Source organism: Hyperolius riggenbachi, chromosome 1, assembly GCF_040937935.1.
Source record: "Hyperolius riggenbachi isolate aHypRig1 chromosome 1, aHypRig1.pri, whole genome shotgun sequence".
NCBI classification, from domain to species: Eukaryota; Metazoa; Chordata; class Amphibia; order Anura; family Hyperoliidae; genus Hyperolius; species Hyperolius riggenbachi.
Window position 1 is genome coordinate 174021741 of NC_090646.1, and position 19926 is coordinate 174041666.

The 19926-nt window shown below is 42.1% G+C and overlaps 1 protein-coding gene across 12 annotated transcripts in view; it reads right to left on the minus strand.

Moving 5' to 3' along the window:
• Nucleotides 1-286: 286 nt before the first annotated feature.
• RAPGEF2 (Rap guanine nucleotide exchange factor 2) overlaps nucleotides 287-19926 on the minus strand; it is a 417203-nt gene continuing 397563 nt past the window's right edge. For 7 of the 12 annotated variants that reach the window (XM_068278845.1, XM_068278847.1, XM_068278844.1 and 4 more), the window contains 5 exons: nucleotides 17596-17748; nucleotides 15965-16178; nucleotides 14095-14651; nucleotides 5596-5916; nucleotides 287-1987 (listed from right to left, as the gene is read on the minus strand). In XM_068278845.1, coding sequence (XP_068134946.1) covers nucleotides 1962-1987; nucleotides 5596-5916; nucleotides 14095-14651; nucleotides 15965-16178; nucleotides 17596-17748 — 1271 coding nt within the window. In that variant the 3' untranslated portion in view covers nucleotides 287-1961. The remainder of the gene's footprint in view (nucleotides 1988-5595; nucleotides 5917-14094; nucleotides 14652-15964; nucleotides 16179-17595; nucleotides 17749-19926) is intronic. The other 5 variants (XM_068278846.1, XM_068278848.1, XM_068278855.1 and 2 more) reach the window with 3 other exon arrangements.

The following is a 19926-nucleotide window of genomic DNA, read 5'->3' on the forward strand; positions in this document are numbered from 1 at the left end:
AGTAATAATAATAATAAGAAGAAGAACATTTGTATAGCGCTTTTCTCCTATAGGACTCAAAGCGCTCAAGAGCTGCAGCCACGGAGACGCGCTCAAGAGGCCACCCTGCAGTGTTAGGGACACTGAACTCCTTACTGAACAGGTACTGACCCTAGCCAGGTGGCCTTATCCAGTACACTGACCCTAGCCAGGTGGCCTTATCCAGTACACTGACCCTAGCCAGGTGGCCTTATCCAGTACACTATTCAGCCACTGCTAGTATATACAGTATTTAACACTTCAACAATGTTATTATATTTATTTATTCTCCAGCTTCATACAAACTGGATGTAGAAGCATAAACATAGTACATTTCTACCATTTTCAACAAAAATATAACCAATATGTACAATTATTGTATTAAAAATACAAAAGGGATACAGACTCTACCAATGTCTTTCTAAAAGACATACAGGTACAAGTAGTATCAAAAGCATGATGAAGTCACCAGTTAGTTGTACATTCTGCACTTGACATCACAGAGCGAACTGAGGTTAGCAGTCCTATATTCTACCATTATATGATGCTAAGAACGTTTGTGCAATGTGTCGTTGAGCTGGGCTTCTGTCTGCCTAGATGCGCGAGCTCCATCACTTACATAGAATAGAAAATAAAAAAGCTGGCAAATAAATGCATATTACATGTCAAATTACATAGGCAAAACCGACAGTGTGATAGAGAAGTAAGGTAGACAAAAGCCATGGTAACAGGATAGAGAATCATTAAATAAAGCACTGATGTTATTATAAACAGTGAAAAAACACTGCATTCTGTATCATTGTTTTTCTTTAAAGTCGTATATATATTTATATATATAAAACCACTGATCAATATGATCAGCTCAGCTCCAAAGGAAAAAAAAAAAAATAATAATAATGATAATCCAAGATCAAATGTTCTCACACAGGAGTTTAACTCGGATTGGCAGCCTTCAGGTATCCGGAGTCTGTGCAAAGGGAGTTGATGCCGATGTTCATCACAGAGGTGTACAATAGCAGCTGTGAGCAGGTGAGTGCTACACAATGGCCTTCTTTACAAGTGCACTGTCCAACAATGGCCAGCCAGACTGGTCACCACCCACCAACATGATTGGGCCGCTTCGTCGAGGATGGCCTACTAAAAAAACATGATTATGGTGGATGAGGAGGTTTCCGGTTTCTAATGGTGCAATGAGAGAGCTTGTAGTCATAACTAGTAGCATCTGTTGAGAGTCCCGAGCTGCCGTCACGTCAATATAATCCAGTTCTATTTTTTTCTGAATTGAAAATCTCTATATAAACATAAAAAGAAGTCATAACTTAGGTGTGAAATAACACTGTAAATATCCTGATGTAACAATTACGCTCTCTGAACTCAAAGCCGGCCCCTCCTTTACTGCAGAGGACTCCTCCCGCGTTAAAGGGGACCATAGTGTAACAAGTGGGACTGTAAACGAAACAAAAAACCAACTCAAGAGACTATTGAAATGCAATCTCAGCTCAAGTTAAAAACGGCTGATAGAAGCACGAGACTAGCTTGGCCTACGGACAGCAGACACAGCTAGGTAAATGAGTAAAGTTTAAAACAGATTTTAAAAAAAGACACCCTCCAAAGCAGGAAGAAGTGCAATCAAGGTCTAAGTCATTGCTGATGTGGTGACTGAGGAGTTTGGAATGATACTGTGCAAAGTTCAGCCAGCTACCATCGGATTGCAGCTTCCTACATTGTCTTTTCCAAGCGGCACAACTTGCCGAGGACAAAGTGCCAGGGCGATGTCTTCACAGTATTTCACATGCCAGGGAGTGGGACAGAGGGACTGATGATGCCCAGTGCTGCTTTAAGGCAGAAGAGGAGGAAACGGTCCACAGGCTCCAGTCATATGGGACATCCTCTTGTGCTCTCCATTAAGGTGGCTTATCCTAACACAGGACAAGAACTCATCCTCATACTGCAGAAACTTGCTCATCATCTGCCAAAAACATAACACAAAAGAGAAAATGAGGACTGTGTGCGTCAACATTGCATCACATACATCACTCTTCCAATTGAAAAAGATGATGCACATTATTTTACAAATATTTTCTTAAAGGATACCGAAGGTTACATGTGACATGATGAGACAGACGTGTATGTACAGTGCTAAGCATGCAAATAACTAGGCTGTGTTCCTTTTTTTCTGCCTGAAAGAGATAAGATTTAGGTATGCAAGTGACCTTTTCTCTCCAGTCGGGACTGAGCCCACTATAGCAACCCTCACCGATAAGGAATTAGAGTTATAAAACACTTTCCTGGCAGAGGACAGCTTCTGAGAGCAGAAATAAAAAAAAAGCATCTAAAGTTTGTATACTTTTGCTTCTGGGGCACTAAAAGACTATGGGCTTAATTCACTATGCAGTGCTAACCTACTTAGCACGTCTTAAGTCTTTAGGCGCGCTAACCAGGGTGCTAAGTAGGTTAGCACCGGTTTTCTCAATCAGCTCGCGCACTAAGTACCGCGCGCAAAGTTTTGCGCGCCCAAAGTCCTATGCGCGCGCTAAGTCCCATAGGCTTTAATGGGCACTTCGCGCGGTGCTCTGTGCAGTGCGCGCGTAAAGTTTTACGCGCGAAAAGCTCATTTAGACGTGCTAAGGGGGTTTTCACAGGCGTGCTAACAGTTTTGTGAATCAAGCCCTATATGTACATCACGGGTAGAATCCAGTGAATACTCCTCTGATCCAGGAGATGGTAGATCAGCCTGTGGGTTCAAAAGACAATTGAACTAACAGGCTACTCTACCATCTCCTGGATCAGATGAGTAATCACTGGATTCTACCTGTGATATACATTGAACTTTGATCTGACCCTGTACAAGGGGCTCCAGCACTGCCTATGACAAACTGATTTACCTGTCACTATTTTGTGGAGATTTACTACGCTGATATAACAAGCATCATCTGCATCATAGAGTGAACAATCCTCTGTTTCTGATATATGCTATTACCACTTGGATATATATTTGGGAAAGCCTATTAGATATATGACATCAGGCACTCTGCATTAAAGGGAACCTTAACTGAGAGAGAGATGGATATTTCCTTTTAAACAATACCAGTTGCCTGGCAGTCCTGCTGATCTCTTTGGCTGCAGGAGTGGCTGGATTACACACCTGAAACAAGCATGCAGCTAATCCAGTCTGACTTCAGTCAGAGCACCTGATCTGCATGCTTGTTCAGGGGCTGTGGCTGAAAGTATTAGAGACACAGGATCAGCAGGAGAGTCAGGCAACTGGTATTTTAAAAGAAAAAAATCCAGATCCTTCTCAGTTTAGGTTCCCTTTAAAGGTATATCTCTAGCAGCCTTTTCATCCTACCTGTATTCTACCATAATCTGGTATATCTGTAACAGGAAACATCGCTCTATACATCATATTACACTTGGAGGACTGCAAAAGGGGATCTGGCCCCTGGCTGACATGTACTCCTAAGGTAGGTTCTGTACAATCATTGTGTGACTATTTGCTGGATGGGCCAATATACATGTTCCAGGGTTGGAGACTTTTAAGATATGGTGTTATTGAATCTGTTGAACTCATGCCACTTCATCTTATTTGGATTTGAACACAGTGCAATATAAACTATACGACTGGCCAATCCCTATTTTTCTGCTGGTTTTTTTTTAGGTTCTATTGATTGTAAATCTTTTGGACATATGCTAGTTATGTGGCCATTATCTTTTTATTATTTTTTTGTTTGTATTATATTTATAATTGTGATGTATAAAATGTAAATATTTTATATTGTAGTAACTTTTTCCTAACTTTTCTTTATGGGATAATTATACATATATATGTACTCTCCCCTCTATTTGGTGTTTATTTCTTGTCGTCATTTTGCACCCTAGGTCCCAGAGGGGAAGATCTGTTTGATTTTGATAGGTAACTTGTCTGTCCCTTGTCTTTAATTAATTAGTTATCAATGGCATAAAATATACTGGAATCAGCTGGCTGGCTGCATTCTGTAACTGCTTGCTGCCAGAAGAGTGGAAGTTGCTTCCCACAGAGCATATCCTTTAACTCCACCCACTTATTACCTCTGTTGAGACATTAACTCTTTGTGCCCTCTACCCGGTCCTGCTAGACTACCCTCCAAATTTCTTTTTTGTCCCATTATCACCCACATTAGGACAGCTTTCTGTACAATAAAATAGCACAGTCGTTCCAACAAAAAATGAAGTTACAAAACCCTCCACTGTCCTGGCAGCAGGGAGCTACAGGTTCCAGCCAGGCAGGTATTTTTAAATTTATTACAATAAGTACAGCCTTTGTGCATTGCTGATTGTTATGACTATTTCATATTTACCATCACAAGCATTAAAAAGAGAAGTTGCACAAGGGCTACATGAAAGGCAAATTCAATAGATTAAAATACCGTCACATAACATTTTCTTGTACCGTTAAAAAAAAACAAAAAAAACAAACAAAAACACAGTAAACTAGGATTGAAGCTGCTTAATATGCTACAGAACATGTTTTTTAAAGCGTATCCGAGATGAAAAAGTAACTATAACAAGTAACTTGCCTATATATCTTATCAAAAGTTTAGATAGTTTACACAGCAAATCTAGCTGCAAACAGCTTCAAAAGTTTATGATTATTTATTGCTGTGATACAATGAGGGCAGCCATGTTCTGTTTGTCACACTATACTGAAGAAAGCTAATAGCATCTCCAGCCCTCACTGGGCTCTCTTTAAGCTGCGTACACACTTTCAATTTTTCTTGACCAAAACTATTATTCCTGATCAACTATGCAAACAAACCAAATTGTGTACAAGTGTCCCCCAATGTTGCCAGAGGGCTTGCCTCTGACAAAGCCTAAGGGTATTGCAGGACCTGCAAAGCAAGTTCCGGTACCATAGCATGGTACTGCTCACGCATGTTGCCCCCATCTGCCTACACAGGATATGCTGCCCGGCCGGGAACTAAACTGCCCGTCTTTACATCAGTCATTTCAAATTGCCCTAAGAAACGATGTATAGGGATCATTTTGTGCGACTAATGCTGTGAATACACGGCACATTTTTTATTATTGCGCAAAAAAAGTGGGATGTTCATTTCTTTGCTACATTTTTTATTATCAATCGAGCCGCTGATGGCTCAATTGATAATATCCGACGTGTCCGATACCCCGCCGGATCGATTCCGCGCTCGATACCGGCGGGCAGGACAAAAGAATAAATGAAGCGGAAGATAAGGAAGCGCCCGCGGGGATGAGCAGGAATCGATCCAGGCGCGCGGGGACGCGCCGTAATCGAGCCACCGGCTCGATACACGGTACAGAAACGCACCGTGTATTCACAGCAAATAGTCTAAACTGTGTACTTAGCTCATTTTGCACTAACTTTAATGGTTTAACTAAATATTAATCACATTTTCAAATACGAGAAATTTGAAACCTCCACATTCAGTATTAGAACTCTTGGTTTTTCAGCTCACAAATTTTAGCACTCCCTAGAAGTGACACTACTGTGCATTATGAAAATAAACAGAAAATCCTTTATCATCATATAAGAATTGAACTGTAAAGCTGTGAAACCCTTACCATCATCTTTTGTAACCCCTTGCGCTTGATACATAGTTATTCGAGGATCTGCCTCTATTGGTTTATGCCACTGTGGCTTGTTAACTGCTTTAATAAGAGGCTGATTGTGTGATGGTGGAGATGTTGCAGGTGCTCCTTCGCTATCCCCCCTTCGGGCCATCATCCTAGACCGCTGCAATGCTACGTTGTAATCTGGTGGCTTTCTGGATATCTGTGGATGTCCTTCTGCAAAGTCTGCTATGGGAATTCCTACATAACCAGGAGGTGTTGGAGGTGGTTCTCGGTACCGGCCTTCTTTCCGTGCTGTGGCAACACAATACACTACCATAAGAGACAATTATTGTAACAACAGAAACGAAACAGGAAGAAAATCAAGCAACAGAAAATAAACACTACAGAAAACATTAAATTATACAAAAAACAATTATACAAAGGAAGAGTTTGGAGTAAAACTCAGACTTGTTTACGGTCTACAACACATGCACTACCGATGACTGGGGCTACTACAGTGCGATAATAATCAGAACTCAGCAGTTCTTATAGCCCTTTTTAAAAAAAACGTTGGTGTCCTCTAATGCGGGTGTTGTGTGCAGCAGTTGCTTTAAGGCCCAATTTTCACATCATATGCGCTTCCGTGTGCATTTGAGAGCACGTATGACGTGGTGACACGCAAGAACAGGAGAAGGCATAGAAAGCCTCTCTGCCGTTCACATCAAAGGCGTGGCACAGCAGTACGATGTGCTATGATGCTCTTGCGTACTGCTGTGTGCGTTCTGCCCACAAGCGCAGAGCTGACCCATTCACTGTAATGAATGGGTTCAGCAGCGCAGCGGATAGCAGCACAGATAGCGTTCCAATCACACGGCCAACTGCACTGCATAGATGTGATCGAGGCCTATGTGTGCTTCTGTCTGCTTTTTACCAGCACATCAATGTTACAGATTGCTTCATGTTGCTGAAAAGCGGACAGAAGCGCACAGATGGAAACAAGGCCTTAAGGTGGCCACACGCCATATGATTAAAAGATCCAATTTTTCACCAATTCGATAACTACAATCTGTTGTCCCTCCAAAAAAATCGAGAGTTTTATTTTCAATTAAGAAATCCAATCAGATTTCCAGTTTTTTCAATTTTTGGAGATTAGACATGTTGGAAATTTTAGACCAACTTTATCAAGAATTGTATGGTGTGTAATGGATTGTCAATTACTTGATGTACAGTTCCAATCATTTTTTTCTGAGCTTTCTATTTTATTCATGATTGGGGAAAAAATGAACATAGGTATGTGGTACATTGGTCAGATTTTTGAATCAGTCATTGCTATTCTTGAATTTAGCAGATATTTAAAAAATTGTATGGTGTGTGGCCACCTTTATACTGCGATTTTCAGTGCTCTCCGCCCTAAAAGGTATCAGCAATGACTATAGGTGAGTGTATGGTTAAAGTGAACCTAAAGTCAAGGGAAAAAAAAACGAGATTTACTCACCTGGGGCTTCCCTCAGCCCCCTGCAGCCGATCGGTGCCCTCGCAGCTCCGCTCTGACGCTCCAGGACCCACCGGCGAACACTTCCGGTTTGGCCGTCACCGGCCGACAGGCATGGGAACGCGAGTGATTCTTCGCGTTCCCAGCCTGTATATCGCCCCCTATGCTGCTATTGCGGCCAGGAGGTCGCAATAGCAGCATAGGGGGCGATATACAGCCTGGGAACGCGAAGAATCACTCGCGTTCCCATGCCTGTCGGCCGGTGACGGCCAAACCGGAAGTGTTCGCCGGCGGGTCCTGGAGCGTCAGAGCGGAGCTGCGAGGGCACCGATCGGCTGCAGGGGGCTGAGGGAAGCCCCAGGTGAGTAAATCTCGTTTTTTCCCCTTGACTTTAGGTTCACTTTAAGACAGGGTAAAGGTGAGGCCAATGGTTAGGATAAAGTAACAATTAGGTTATTACTATTGAGAGACCAGGAAACATGTTAGGTTCAGCATTGTTCACAGGATGTACATCTGGGGCTAGGGTTAGGTGAAAAGTCAGATTAGACATTTAAGAAGGGTTAAGGGTAATTGCAAGGTCTGTGTGAGGAGGTGTGGTATCAGAAAGGCATCACTGTTAGGCAAAGTATAGGGTGGGACGTTTGAATTAGGCAGAAAGCAGTGTGTAGGGTTATGTTAGGATGGAGAGGTGGCAGAATGCGTACGTACAAAAAGGGCGCCCGGACAAAAAGGGCGCGGGGTGTAAACTCTAAATAATAATTAATCATTAATAGGGTTTATAAAAATAGTGTGCTATATTTCGTTTACAAATAATGTTTAACAAAATTATAAATCATTAAATAATGTTTATGAAATCGGAAATTGTGAAAACGTTAATCTTCCCTGTTTCTAAAGTTAAACTTATAATTACGTTTATTAAAAAAACAATAATATATGTTTAATTTGTTATTCTATATTATTGTGAATAACCTTCATTTACGGTTTGTTCTTATAATAAAATCTGAAAATATTCTTTATAACGATGATATAAATATAACTACGTTCGTAATAAGTGTTGTAAAACATTAGTAATTATTACTAAAATTTTACTAAAACTATACCTAAGCCTACTCTTACACAGAACCCTCCCTGTACCTATCCCTAACCCCTAGACCCCTCTGTTGGTGCCTAAACCTAAGACCCCCCCTGTTGGTGCCTAAGTAACCCTCCCTGTACCTACCCCTAACTCCTAGACCCCCCTGTTGGTGCCTAAACCCAAGACCCCCCCTGTTGGTGCCTAAACCTAAGACCCCCCTGTTGGTGCCTAAACCTAAGACCCCCCTGTTGGTGCCTAAACCTAAGACCCCCCTGTTGGTGCCTAAACCTAAGACCCCCCTGTTGGTGCCTAAACCTAAGACCCCCCTGGTGGTGCCTAAACCTATGACCCCCCTGGTGGTGAATAAACCTAAGACCCCCCCCCTTTATTATGTGGATAATAATGTTTTACTAATTGTGGATGCAAAAAATATTTTGCAATTTACGTTACGTACTGATCGCTTTATTTTGTGAATAATAATGTTATACAAACAGTAAGGGATAAAACTTTAAATAATGTTTTAATTAGTTAAATAAGATTAATATGTTTAGTATTTTTATAAACGTTATTCGGCACGGGTGCATTTTATAAACGTAAATCACCACAAGCACACTTATAAATCATTAAAAATCTCCTGGCGCCGTTTGTAAACGTTATTTATGTCCTGCGCCCTTTTTTCCTGCTCGGCACCCATTAAACGTTATTTATTATGAGAGTGAATGGCGGCGCCCTTTTTGTCCACTAGCGGCCTGCGCCCTTTTTTCCCGCTTCCGGCAGGATAGGTCATGCAGGTTGAACTGAAAATCAGGATATCAGAGTTGAAGTTTTGATATACTGAATCCCTGTAAACTGTATCAAGGTTTTAAAGAAATGTTGAGCTGTGACAGGTAGGACAGTTTTCTACATAGCAGTGACATTTTAAAGTGCTAGTGTACTGATTAAAATGGGGCTCTGATCAATACTGCTATACAACTGCCTATGTGGTTTTACTCTGCTTTAAAATACTGGCATGTAATTCATGTTTACACAAACAAGTGATCTGTCACTAGTTCTGTGCTCAGTGTGTGATGGGGTCACTGTATCATCTGCACAGAGATAATAAGCAGTGTAGACATGTAGTTTACAACATAGGAGAAAGAGAGGAACATATACAACTAGGAAACTGTACAAGTTGTAGATAGACCACTATTGGAACAAGCACGGAGTAACGCTAGATACTGGAGGTGACACGGCAGTGTTATGAAATGGGGCTAAAATTGGTAACGCATGTATACTGCATTAGTGATAAGGGCTTGGTTTGAAAACACTTCAGTCTTAATACACCACTCCTTTATGATCTGCCATTTCTATTTTGACTTAAAGAGAAACTCCGACCAAGAATTGAACTTTATCCCAATCAGTAGCTGATACCCACTTTTACATGAGAAAAATAATGATTTTCACAAACAGACCATCAGGGGGCGCTGTATGACTGATTTTGTGCTGAAACCCCTCCCACAAGAGGCTCTGGTACCGTACGGTACTCTGGGCAAACTGCCACAATGTAACAATGTTCAGACAGGAAATAGCTGCTTACAGCTGTCTGTTAAAGCCAGACCAGCTACATAATTTGCCCACAGTAACAATGTCACCATGTAAAACATGTCAGAATGTAAATCTGGGAGAGGAAAGATTTTACAATGAGCAAACACTGACTAAATCATGTATACATAATTATTGTAAAAATGAAGCACTTTTTTTTATTACATTATTTTCACTGGAGTTCCTCTTTAAAAAGGGTTTTGCATTTCTTTCATTGTGAAAGATCAAAATTTTGTAGGTTATACAGAACAAAGCAGGTGGCCGCTGAAACTAGGAGCTGCCGCGGCAGTAATGTTATGTTGCGCGTTGCACATAAGGGTAAATCAGGGCTCCGGCGATTGCCGGATCCCGAAACACATCTACAGTACCTCTGAGTTGCTATGACTACTGCTAGTATTTTACGCCGCCGGGGATTTGAGCCACCATTCGGCTCACCCAGTGCCCAGCTCACCAATGGCGTACACATACCAGCAGGATATTGGAGAAGGCAGGAAAAATGACTTCTCCTTTCAGGACTATAGAAATTCAATAGGCACTGGCTCTTCAGTCTATATACAAGCAGACAGTAAACTAAAGCAACATAAAAATACCAGCAGCAACAAGTCCTGACCATCAGTTGTCAGAGTTCTCAGAGTCCTCTGGCAATTGACGGTCAGGGCTTGCATGTGTCTTTACTGCCTTACAGAGTCCTCTGCCTAAGGCAGTAAAAGAGACATAAACCCTCACCATCAGTTTTAGAGTCCTCTGTCTAAGGAGGCAGTCTAAAGCCCCGTTCACACTGCACGCGTTTCCAGCCGCATTTTGGAAACGCGTGCAGGTGGCCGACACGCACGACATCAGACATTGCATAGAGTGCAATGTCTGATGTTCACACTGAATGTGTTCTGGACCTGTTCGGTCTGGGAACGCATGCTGCACGCATTTTTTGCAAAAACGCGTGGCTGTCCCATTCACTTCAGTGATGGGATCAGCCACGCAACGCACACAAACGCGGATGGCGTGCGTTCCGCATGCGTGGCCATCCGCGTTTGTAATGTGAACGGGGTCTAAAGGAGACATAAATCCTGACTATTAGTTGTCAGTCGTCTGCTTAAGGCAGTCGAAAAAAACAATTTTCTTTTACAAAGTGCAACTCTACTACTTGAACATAATATGCAAGAAGCTCTTTATTCTAAAGTCTGATCACACTAGGGTTGAGAAGCTTTACTCACAAAATTTAAAGGAGATAGGCTAGAAAGCAGAATTAACAGAGGACAGTAGTAATTTCATGACGGAATAATCTAGTAGATAGGACATGACCAGACAACTAAAAAAAGTTCTGAAGGAGTCAGGAGAATGGTGCAGAATAAAGCCAAAAAATGGTCTGCTTACAAAAGTGGATGTAAGCCTCTACCCAAAATGCCTCTGTTTACACCACGGGACAGGGCCGGATTTACCATAAGGCACTGTAGGCACGTGCCTACAGGCGCCTGATGATGGAAGGGTGGCTCACTCCCCTTCCAGAGCGCCTCCCTCCCTCGTTCCCTATGCAGAGTCCTGATGAGAGTGTAAATGAGAGGTTACTTACCTTGCTCTATACATTCCACTGATGAGATCTCCCTTCAGGGCACCACTAGCTAATTAATACTGAGGTTGCTCTAGCTACCTAATACTTGGGGGCACATCTAGCTTCTTAATAGCGTACTTCTGGCTACCTAATGCTAAGGGGCATCTGTAGCTACCTGTGACTGGTAAGGGAGAAGTGACGGCTGGGACAGGCAGCACACTTGGGCTGCAGTTTAGTGGGGTTTGTAGGTTCATGGAGGGCGAAGCCTAAGGTGCCAGGATATCTGTGCCTATAGGCTCCTGTGATGTAAATCCGGGCCTGCCACGGGATCATACTACAGTCTCATTACAGTGGAGATTTCTGAAATTCTGTGCTTTACTATCTACAACCTAACAAGGTTTGGATTTTAGGCTGAAAATATCAAGAACAGATCAGCCGGGATTACATTTCACAGTCCTTATATGTCAACCAGCAGCAGCCTAAAACAGATAAGTCTTCTGGAGTTGGCTTGGAAACTGATGAATGGTGGAACTGCTGTTTGCCTTGAGTATGCCGGATCCCTTTGTGGTAAAAAAAATATGAAAATGGATTCTGAAAACTATGTAAGAAGACTTCACCTCTCTTACTAGCCAATAAATGTCTGTTAAAATCCGTTACTGAAAAGCCCTACTTTACACAAAAAAAGAAATCTATGCTATCAAAAGAACAATGACTAGGAAAAAGGTACAGCATAAATCAAAGAGGACAGAAGTCAGCTGCACAATCACTGAGGTAGTTGCAGATCGGTTATCAGACTTGCAGTGGCCACAAAGGAACAGCTAGACTTTATCCGTCAGAAGAACGGTAAGAAAAAGCTGAAAAATGAACACAAAGGAAACAAAAACTCAAAACCAAGACACTGGGCTGTGACATAAAACAGCACATGGCAGCTACAAATCCCCATCCACAGTAGCTGCTATTATTCTGCTGCTGCTAACTGTGTAACACAACCAGGAGCTCATAGCTACAAGGACATACAGCATTCGCATACTGTAACTAGCTACAAGCAACCCACATGATATAGCCCAAAGCATGAACACAAAGAGCCAGTGTCTAGTACTGGGCTATATTACATAGGATTTGTTTTCATAGGGTCAAACCTCCTGGAGATGAGAACTATAACCAGTCATTTGGGAATCAGTTGTGTAACTTGTTTCAGCCATTAGGATAGAGCCGTTATGACCCACTCCTAAGCAAAGACACTACCTACACATAGATCTGAATCAACTGTATTGGCTATCACTGGCTGAAGATAATAGAATATTTCCTTTTGGCTCTCCAGCTGTTAAGGAACTACAAGTCCCACAATGCATTTGCCTTTATGAATCATGACTGTGGCTGTCAGACTCATGCAATGCATTGTGGGACTTTTAGTTCCTTAACAGCTGGAGAGCCAAGATTACCTATCACTGAATTGTCCTAGCCTAATGCGGGCTAAACAATGCTACAACAAATGTATATCTACAAATAAAACTACTAAGATTTACAAATTATTTATCGACAAGGCTGTACTGATGACCACTAGTTCTTAAGAATGTTGGGGCATTCTAGGGGTAGAAATAGCATTGCATTATATAATCTCACTTTTTAAAATGACTTTGCCAGGTCCCCATTGCACCGAAGGTTATACAAATTACAGAAGACAAGACAGATGAATAGAGTACCTGTTAATGTGGATGCTGCTTTTCACCGAATGCATATTAACAGCTATATGCCCCTTTGGGTGTCAGGTGTTTGATTTGGCTACCAGTGCCACTGATGTGCTACTGATGTGTTGATGCCAAACACAGTTGGCAAAGCAAACCCATGAAAACAAACTAGTAGAACACAAGTAATTGATAGGGTTAGAGGTCTTATTTAGGGGAGGTTATATGCCTCAATCAGGGTTAGGAGGTAGAGTTATGTATAGGAGAGAACTGCACATTGGGTGGTGAAAGAGGAGAAGGAGGTGGGGGTGGGGGGCGCTTTTAAGGTTAGGCATCAAGATGGACTTTATATCAGGGGAAGGTCGGGGTTGAGCGTTACCAAGGAGGAGAGCACTGTTGGAAACAGCTGATTGGCAAAAAAAAGTGCCAAAATAAGTTTTGCTATAAGAAACACTGCAGCATGATAATCCTATCATTATCAGTACTTTTCTAATATTTTATCAGCTTCACTCTGTAAAAAGCATTTGAATCAAATAACAGTGGTTGGAGAAAAAAGTAACAGTATCATAATACATTTACATTGCCAGTTTTGATATAAGCAAACCTGGAGCACCTAGCTAAGAGGCAGCTCCAGGGACTGTCGGGGGGAAATGTGACTCCTAGCACACAATTTCATCCTACATAGCACAGCACTGGTCTCCATAATCGCCCCAACACCTACAAACCTGCCTTACTAAGCTCTTGAGGGAACAGGTGCCATTTCATAAATAAAATCATTTTACAAATGTTTATTCTTTTAAATATATTATTTTAAGTATTACTTAAAGACAGAGCCATGTACCCTGTTACATTCCCAGATTCATGAAATTTGCGACTTTTAGCCTTTGACTAAAAAAAGTGATTCTCTAGTATTTGCTAAACCACAACCTCAAGTAAACAAATGAAACTGCTGCTTTACCTGCCACCTGACGATCAAAGCCTACCAAGGCATCTAATAGCCACCTCTACCCTCAACCACCTCATGCTTGTTGGCACGTTAATTCACATAGGCATTTTATTTGACATGGGGGCTTCAGTGGTGACTACTTTAAGTTTTTTAAAACATAACTAAGAAATAAGCTGCTCTTACCAATGAGACCCTTTGAGGAAGCTGCTGTCACAGCTATGTGTTGGGGCACAGGTAGAGGCTTTGTCTCTTCTGCAGTCTGTGAGGATATGCTGCTTGTTTCTGCTTCAAGGGCAACATCTTTTCCCCCTCGTCTCTTAATGGTGCCAGTGTCTCCCTCAGAGTCCTCGCCCCAATAGCCAGTGGACGATGCCCAGCTTGCTCTGGACTGTGCTTGTTCTAAAGCTTCTCTTCCTTGATTGTGTCTACCATGCTTTGTGCTATGATCAGAATATATTCCATGGTCTATATGACTCCCAGGGGGCCAATAACCTGCCCCATCTGATGTGCTGTCAAAATGAACATGGCCAAAAGGTAGAGTCTCCCAACTCCGCTGATGCGGTATAGTCTGTATATTATCATGGGAGCCACTCGAACAAGAAGTCCAGCTACCTCGTCCACTGTCTGCGGCATCCAGAGAAGCTCTGTCACCCTGATCCTGGGACAGCTCCTCCATGCTGGGAGACGACAGAACGGGTCCGCTAGCATACAAGCCTCTGTTCTCTAGATGTCCATAAGGCCTAGAAGATTAAGAAAAGAGAAATCATGAATGCCTGCAGACAATTCATATGACAACACAAATGCTAGAAGTGATTGCATGGAATACAAGCTATTAATGTGAGTAAAACCTGCATACTCTCACCAGCATATCGGTCTCATCTTACGCTTATACTGAAGATTAGAGGCGTCCTTGCTAGAATATTATATTAAAGTACAACTGTAGCGAGAGGGATATGGAGGCCACCATATTTATTTCCTTTTAAGCAATACCAGTTGCCTGGCTGTCCTGAAGATCCTCTGCCTCCAATACTTTTAAGCCATAGACCCTGAACAAGCATGTATCTGAAATTTTCAGATCTGACAAGATTAGCTGAATGCTTGTTTCTGGTGTTATTCAGACACTACTGCAGATAAATAGAACAAAAGGGCTGCCAGGCAACTAGTATTGTTTAAAAGGAAATAACTATGACATCCTCCATATTCTTCTCACTAGTTGTCCTTTAAAAGGAACCTTAACCGTAAAAAAATACAAGAGTTGCACTTATCTGGGACTTCGATCAGCCCCCTGCAGGCTTACTGTGCACTCGTAGTCAAGCAATGATCCTCTGGTCCCCCGCCACTAGCTAGTTTAGTTTTCACCAACTGATCATTTGGCGGCCCTGTTCATCCTCAATCGCGCTCCTGTCATCGTGGCCGTCCTGCACATGCACAGTACGTGTACGTACACATACTGCGCATGAGCAAGACGGTCACAGCAACGGGAGCATGATCAAGGTTGTGCACGACAAGGGCCGCATAGGCGCACTGGCCAAAACTAGCTTGCGGCAGGGGACTGGAGGATCCGTGAGTGACTATGTGGGCACAGGAAGGCTGCAGGGGGCTGGTCAAAGCTCCAGATAAGTGAAACTCTTATTTTTTACGGTTAAGGTTCACTTTAAGTCTTTGGTATATTTCCTGATGTAGCTGGTTCAGCAATGGAAACCAGACAAAAAGGCATGCAAAAACATGCCAGTTCATCTCTCTCAGTTAACTGTCTGAGAACAATCTGCATAACACTAGTCCTTACAGGTAATCACCCAATACATAGCTCTGCTATAGCCCTTAGCCAAATGTGTAATTCATATCATTGTTCTGATGCCATCCCAACACTAATGAGCATGGTAACGATTCTATTGTTATTCATCTCATAGCATGCAAACACACACTGACATAAGCTGCCATAATGGAATAGAGAATGTATCTTTCATTCATATAAATAGTTTTTATGTGGTCATCATGGCAGGGCTCACAATAGGAAAATGAGAAAGCTTGGTAAATTCCATTAGACACATACCCTATACAGCAAGGATCATCCATTGCAGTTCTCCTGTCTGTCCTCCCCGGCCCCAGGTTGGTCTCCACAATGCTCACAGAATGCCGCTGTCGTCCATCATGCAAGTGCATGCCGTCAAATGAGGAGTTGCTGACTATGCTGGAACGGGAGGAGATCTCGCTGTGACCAGAGTCTGAGAAGTTATCCACTGTGCCACTCGCTGCCATGGTATATCCTGCAAGATAAAACCATCCATATCACACTGCTGTACCAAACTGTAATAAGGAATAAAAGATTGTTATGTAATGTACCAAGACAGCACAATCGTCAAAAGTGCTTATAAAGGCTTTGATAAGATTCATAAACTAAGTAGAACAAGAGAAATCAAATTATCCTTTTACTTTTGCTTCTGGTTTGCGTAACAGTTTTGTTCACTTTGGATTTCACTTCAGGAGTAGCAAATTAGGGTTTGCACTCAGGGTATGCAGTTTGGAAGACAGCAAAACAAATAAATGAAGCTCCAGCATTTATCTAGCTTAATTCTAAAATGCAAACCGAGAATATTTGCAACGATTGATTGTGATACTTAGAAACCAGTGAGCATCCTGTCAAAGTGCCAATACAAAGTTTGAAGACATTTAGCTGGTGTTGGGGTCCTCATTTTTACAATTGATGGACTCATGCAGCTACAAAAATGTGGCAATCCCCCCCCCCCCCCCACACACACACCTAAAACTGATGCTAGCAAATGTAGCTAGTCTACATGCTGTCCCCACCACTTCTACAAAATTACTCTCCAACTATCCCCCCCCGACAACATTCAAAACCTGCAATCTAAATCTGCCTGGTGTCTTCTGTGGGAAAAGAACTTAGTTCCTCACTAAGTTCTCCCAGATACATTCGGCCCTTAGAAAAACAATGTAATGTAATTACATTGTAATCAGCCAGGAAACTTTTTTTAAGTTAATATGTTGAAAATACACAAGCAAAAAAAAAAAAAAATAGTGCAGCTTTACAAAACTTGAGTGGAAAAGAATTTGCCAGCCTGAGAAGGCAACTGCAATGGAAACACCTTTATACAGCCATTAGCACAGCAGTAGCACTCAGCACAATTACTATATGCACTGTTAATACCAGGCTCTAATTTTCATAATGCGCAAGCAGGAAATTTGGGCGCCACCTTAAGCACCCATAGCGAAATAAGCTACTGTGGGAAGTTTAAGCGCCTGATAGAATAGTGGCACGGTCACGTACCATGCAAACTGCGTCTACAAAAAGCAAGCGTCTGATACTTTAAGGTTAGGCGTCGCTGGGTAAGTCTTTAAGGTTAGGAGTCGGGTGGGGAGGAAGGTGTGTATTTTAAGGTTAGGCATCGATTGGGAGGGGGTGATTAGGGTTGGGCAAGAGGGGGGGAGGGAAGTTTAGGGTTAGGCATCGGTAGAGGAAGGGTTGTGTGTGAGCATAGGGCAAGGTTTAGCTGTAGGAAAATATCGGTATAATTTACCAATATTTTACTATCAGAATTGGCACGGCGAATAGTAGAATATCAGTAAATGTACTGACATTCTACTAGGGGCTATTTTCGGGTGTGCCAGTTTCCGGGTGCCCTTTTTGCATGTACACTCCTAATGCTTGTACATGTTTTGTGTTACCTTTCCTCGGTGAGCTCTGTGGGGAAGTGGGAGGAGAAGAAAGCTGGGATGACGCGTTGGATAAAGTGTCCTCTGCTGCCTTCTTGTGTCGGTCCAAACTTCCTTCTTCTGATAAAGAAAGAATTTTCTTCAACGCTTGTGGAGAGTTGATGCCTTATTAAAGAGACAGATGTCAAAGTATAGAGGCTGAGTCTTTTATAGGGAGGGCTGAAGGTGTGTGTCTGTTGTGCAGGGATGTGGAAAATGCAAGTGGAAGTACTGGAGATGATCACTGGAGATGCAAATAATGCATACTTGCACAAAAAGTTACAGGACCACTATCCTGAAAAATTGTAAAATACCTATGTAGAAAATGTAAATTTCTCCTAGAGTAACATGCACTATAAATCACTTTTTTCCTAAGTTGCTGTCACTTCCAGTAGGTAGTAAAAAGCTGACACATCTGATAGGGACTAGACTAGTCCATCTCCTCATGAGCGATTCTTAGTATTGCCCTTATTCTTTACAAAAGCACTCCCTGGAAAGGATCTATATGATTTTCACTACCTATTGTAAGGAACAGTGACATAAGAAAAAAGGAATGTATAGTGAATTTTACTTTGTGAGACATGTACGTTTTAGATTTTAAATGTTATTTATTTTTATTTTTTTTGCTATAGTTGTCCTTGAGGGTCCTTTTACAATAGGTGGAATCCGGTGCAATTTGGAAAATCACACTACACCGGAGGTGACAAGTGGCACCGCACATTATAGCCCATGTCCATTCAGGATTACTGCAGAGGTCCCATGGTAACGTACTGCAGCTTCTGCATTACCCGGAGCATTTCCTTCGCATCGCAGGCAGTGTGTCATTCTCCATCGACTGTAATAGCCACTGCAACGAGCTGAGAAACACGACCCGACCCTTAGGCATCGTTTCCACTGTGGCATTGGCATACATCTTGCGAGATGCGATGCGGCACAGCTGTGACACGTCTCACAGCTGAATCCCTCTAGCCGCGCTATGGGATTCGGTTGGGTGACGCCATCATTATGCTGCAGGGCCTCAGATTTTTCCCCGGCCACAAATTCGGGTGCTCTGCATAGAGTTCTATAGGCTGCCAAATTCCATTCGAATTTGTGGCCGAGGAATTGGCCCAATTTTGCATAAATGGAAACCTAGCCTAAGTGTAAAAGGACCCTTAAAGTGTACCTGAGATGGGCTTACTAAAAGATTTCATACTTACCCGGGGCTTCCTCCAGCCCCATGAGCAGCGTCAGAGTGCCTCTGTTCAGCCGCAATCAGTCCCGGTAATTTGGCCCAGTCGCGCATGTGCAGAAGAGCCCGACTGGCGCGGCCGAGCCAGTTAGCAGGGCTGATTGCAGCTTAGCGGAGGCACTCGGGAGGACGGCGATGGACGCATCGGTGCTCATGGGACTGGATGAAGCCCTGGATAGGTGTCAAATATTTTATTAAGCCCATCTCCGGTTTACTATAATGCAAACTGGAATAAGACCAATTAAAAGCAACAATTATTGGACCAATTAAATGAACAGTCTACAGTTCTTGATTGGCCCAATCTGTATATAATCTGCATTAAATGTGCATACAAGTAGGAATTTCTTGCATTTGAGTGATCATCTCCAGTAAGTAACTTTTTGGCTTGCTGAGATTCACTTGTACATGGTGAAGCCATCCAAGCAATATGAAGAATAAATTATTATGAAAAGACACTAGTGATTAACCACTTTCCAACTTTATAAATAGCCGCTGGGAGGATTTTGTTTGTAAAGGGGAAAAATATAGTTTTATAAATAACTTAATCAGTGGCCTCGGATGGTGTCCTCATTCCTTATTTTTTTAAATTGTATTTTATTAAAGTGTACCTGAGGTGACATGATGAGATACACGTGTACGTACAATGCCAAGCAGATTACTAACCAGGCTGTGTTCCTTTTCTGCCTGTAACTGTTAGTTAAGCAATTAGCAGTTTCTCTTCAGTCAGGACCTAGTTAGATGGATAAGTAATTATAGCTATAAAGCGCTTGCTTGGCAGTGAAAAGCTGGCGATAAAAAAAGTCAATAGTTCTTATATTTAGCTCTGTGACACTTGACAGACTGTCATTGAGCAGAGACAATAAAACATTAAATATATTTTAAAGTGGTCTAAACATAAAACTGTGGGATATCGATCTATACAATTGGGGTAGGAGGATAGATACATTTGTTTATCTCAGTTTTTTTTCTTTGTTTGTTTTCTTTATTTGTTTATCTCAGTTTATTTTCACCCCAGGTTCACTTTAAGACAATTTCAGCCAACCAGAGAGTCACAGTTTATTAAAGTATAGGAT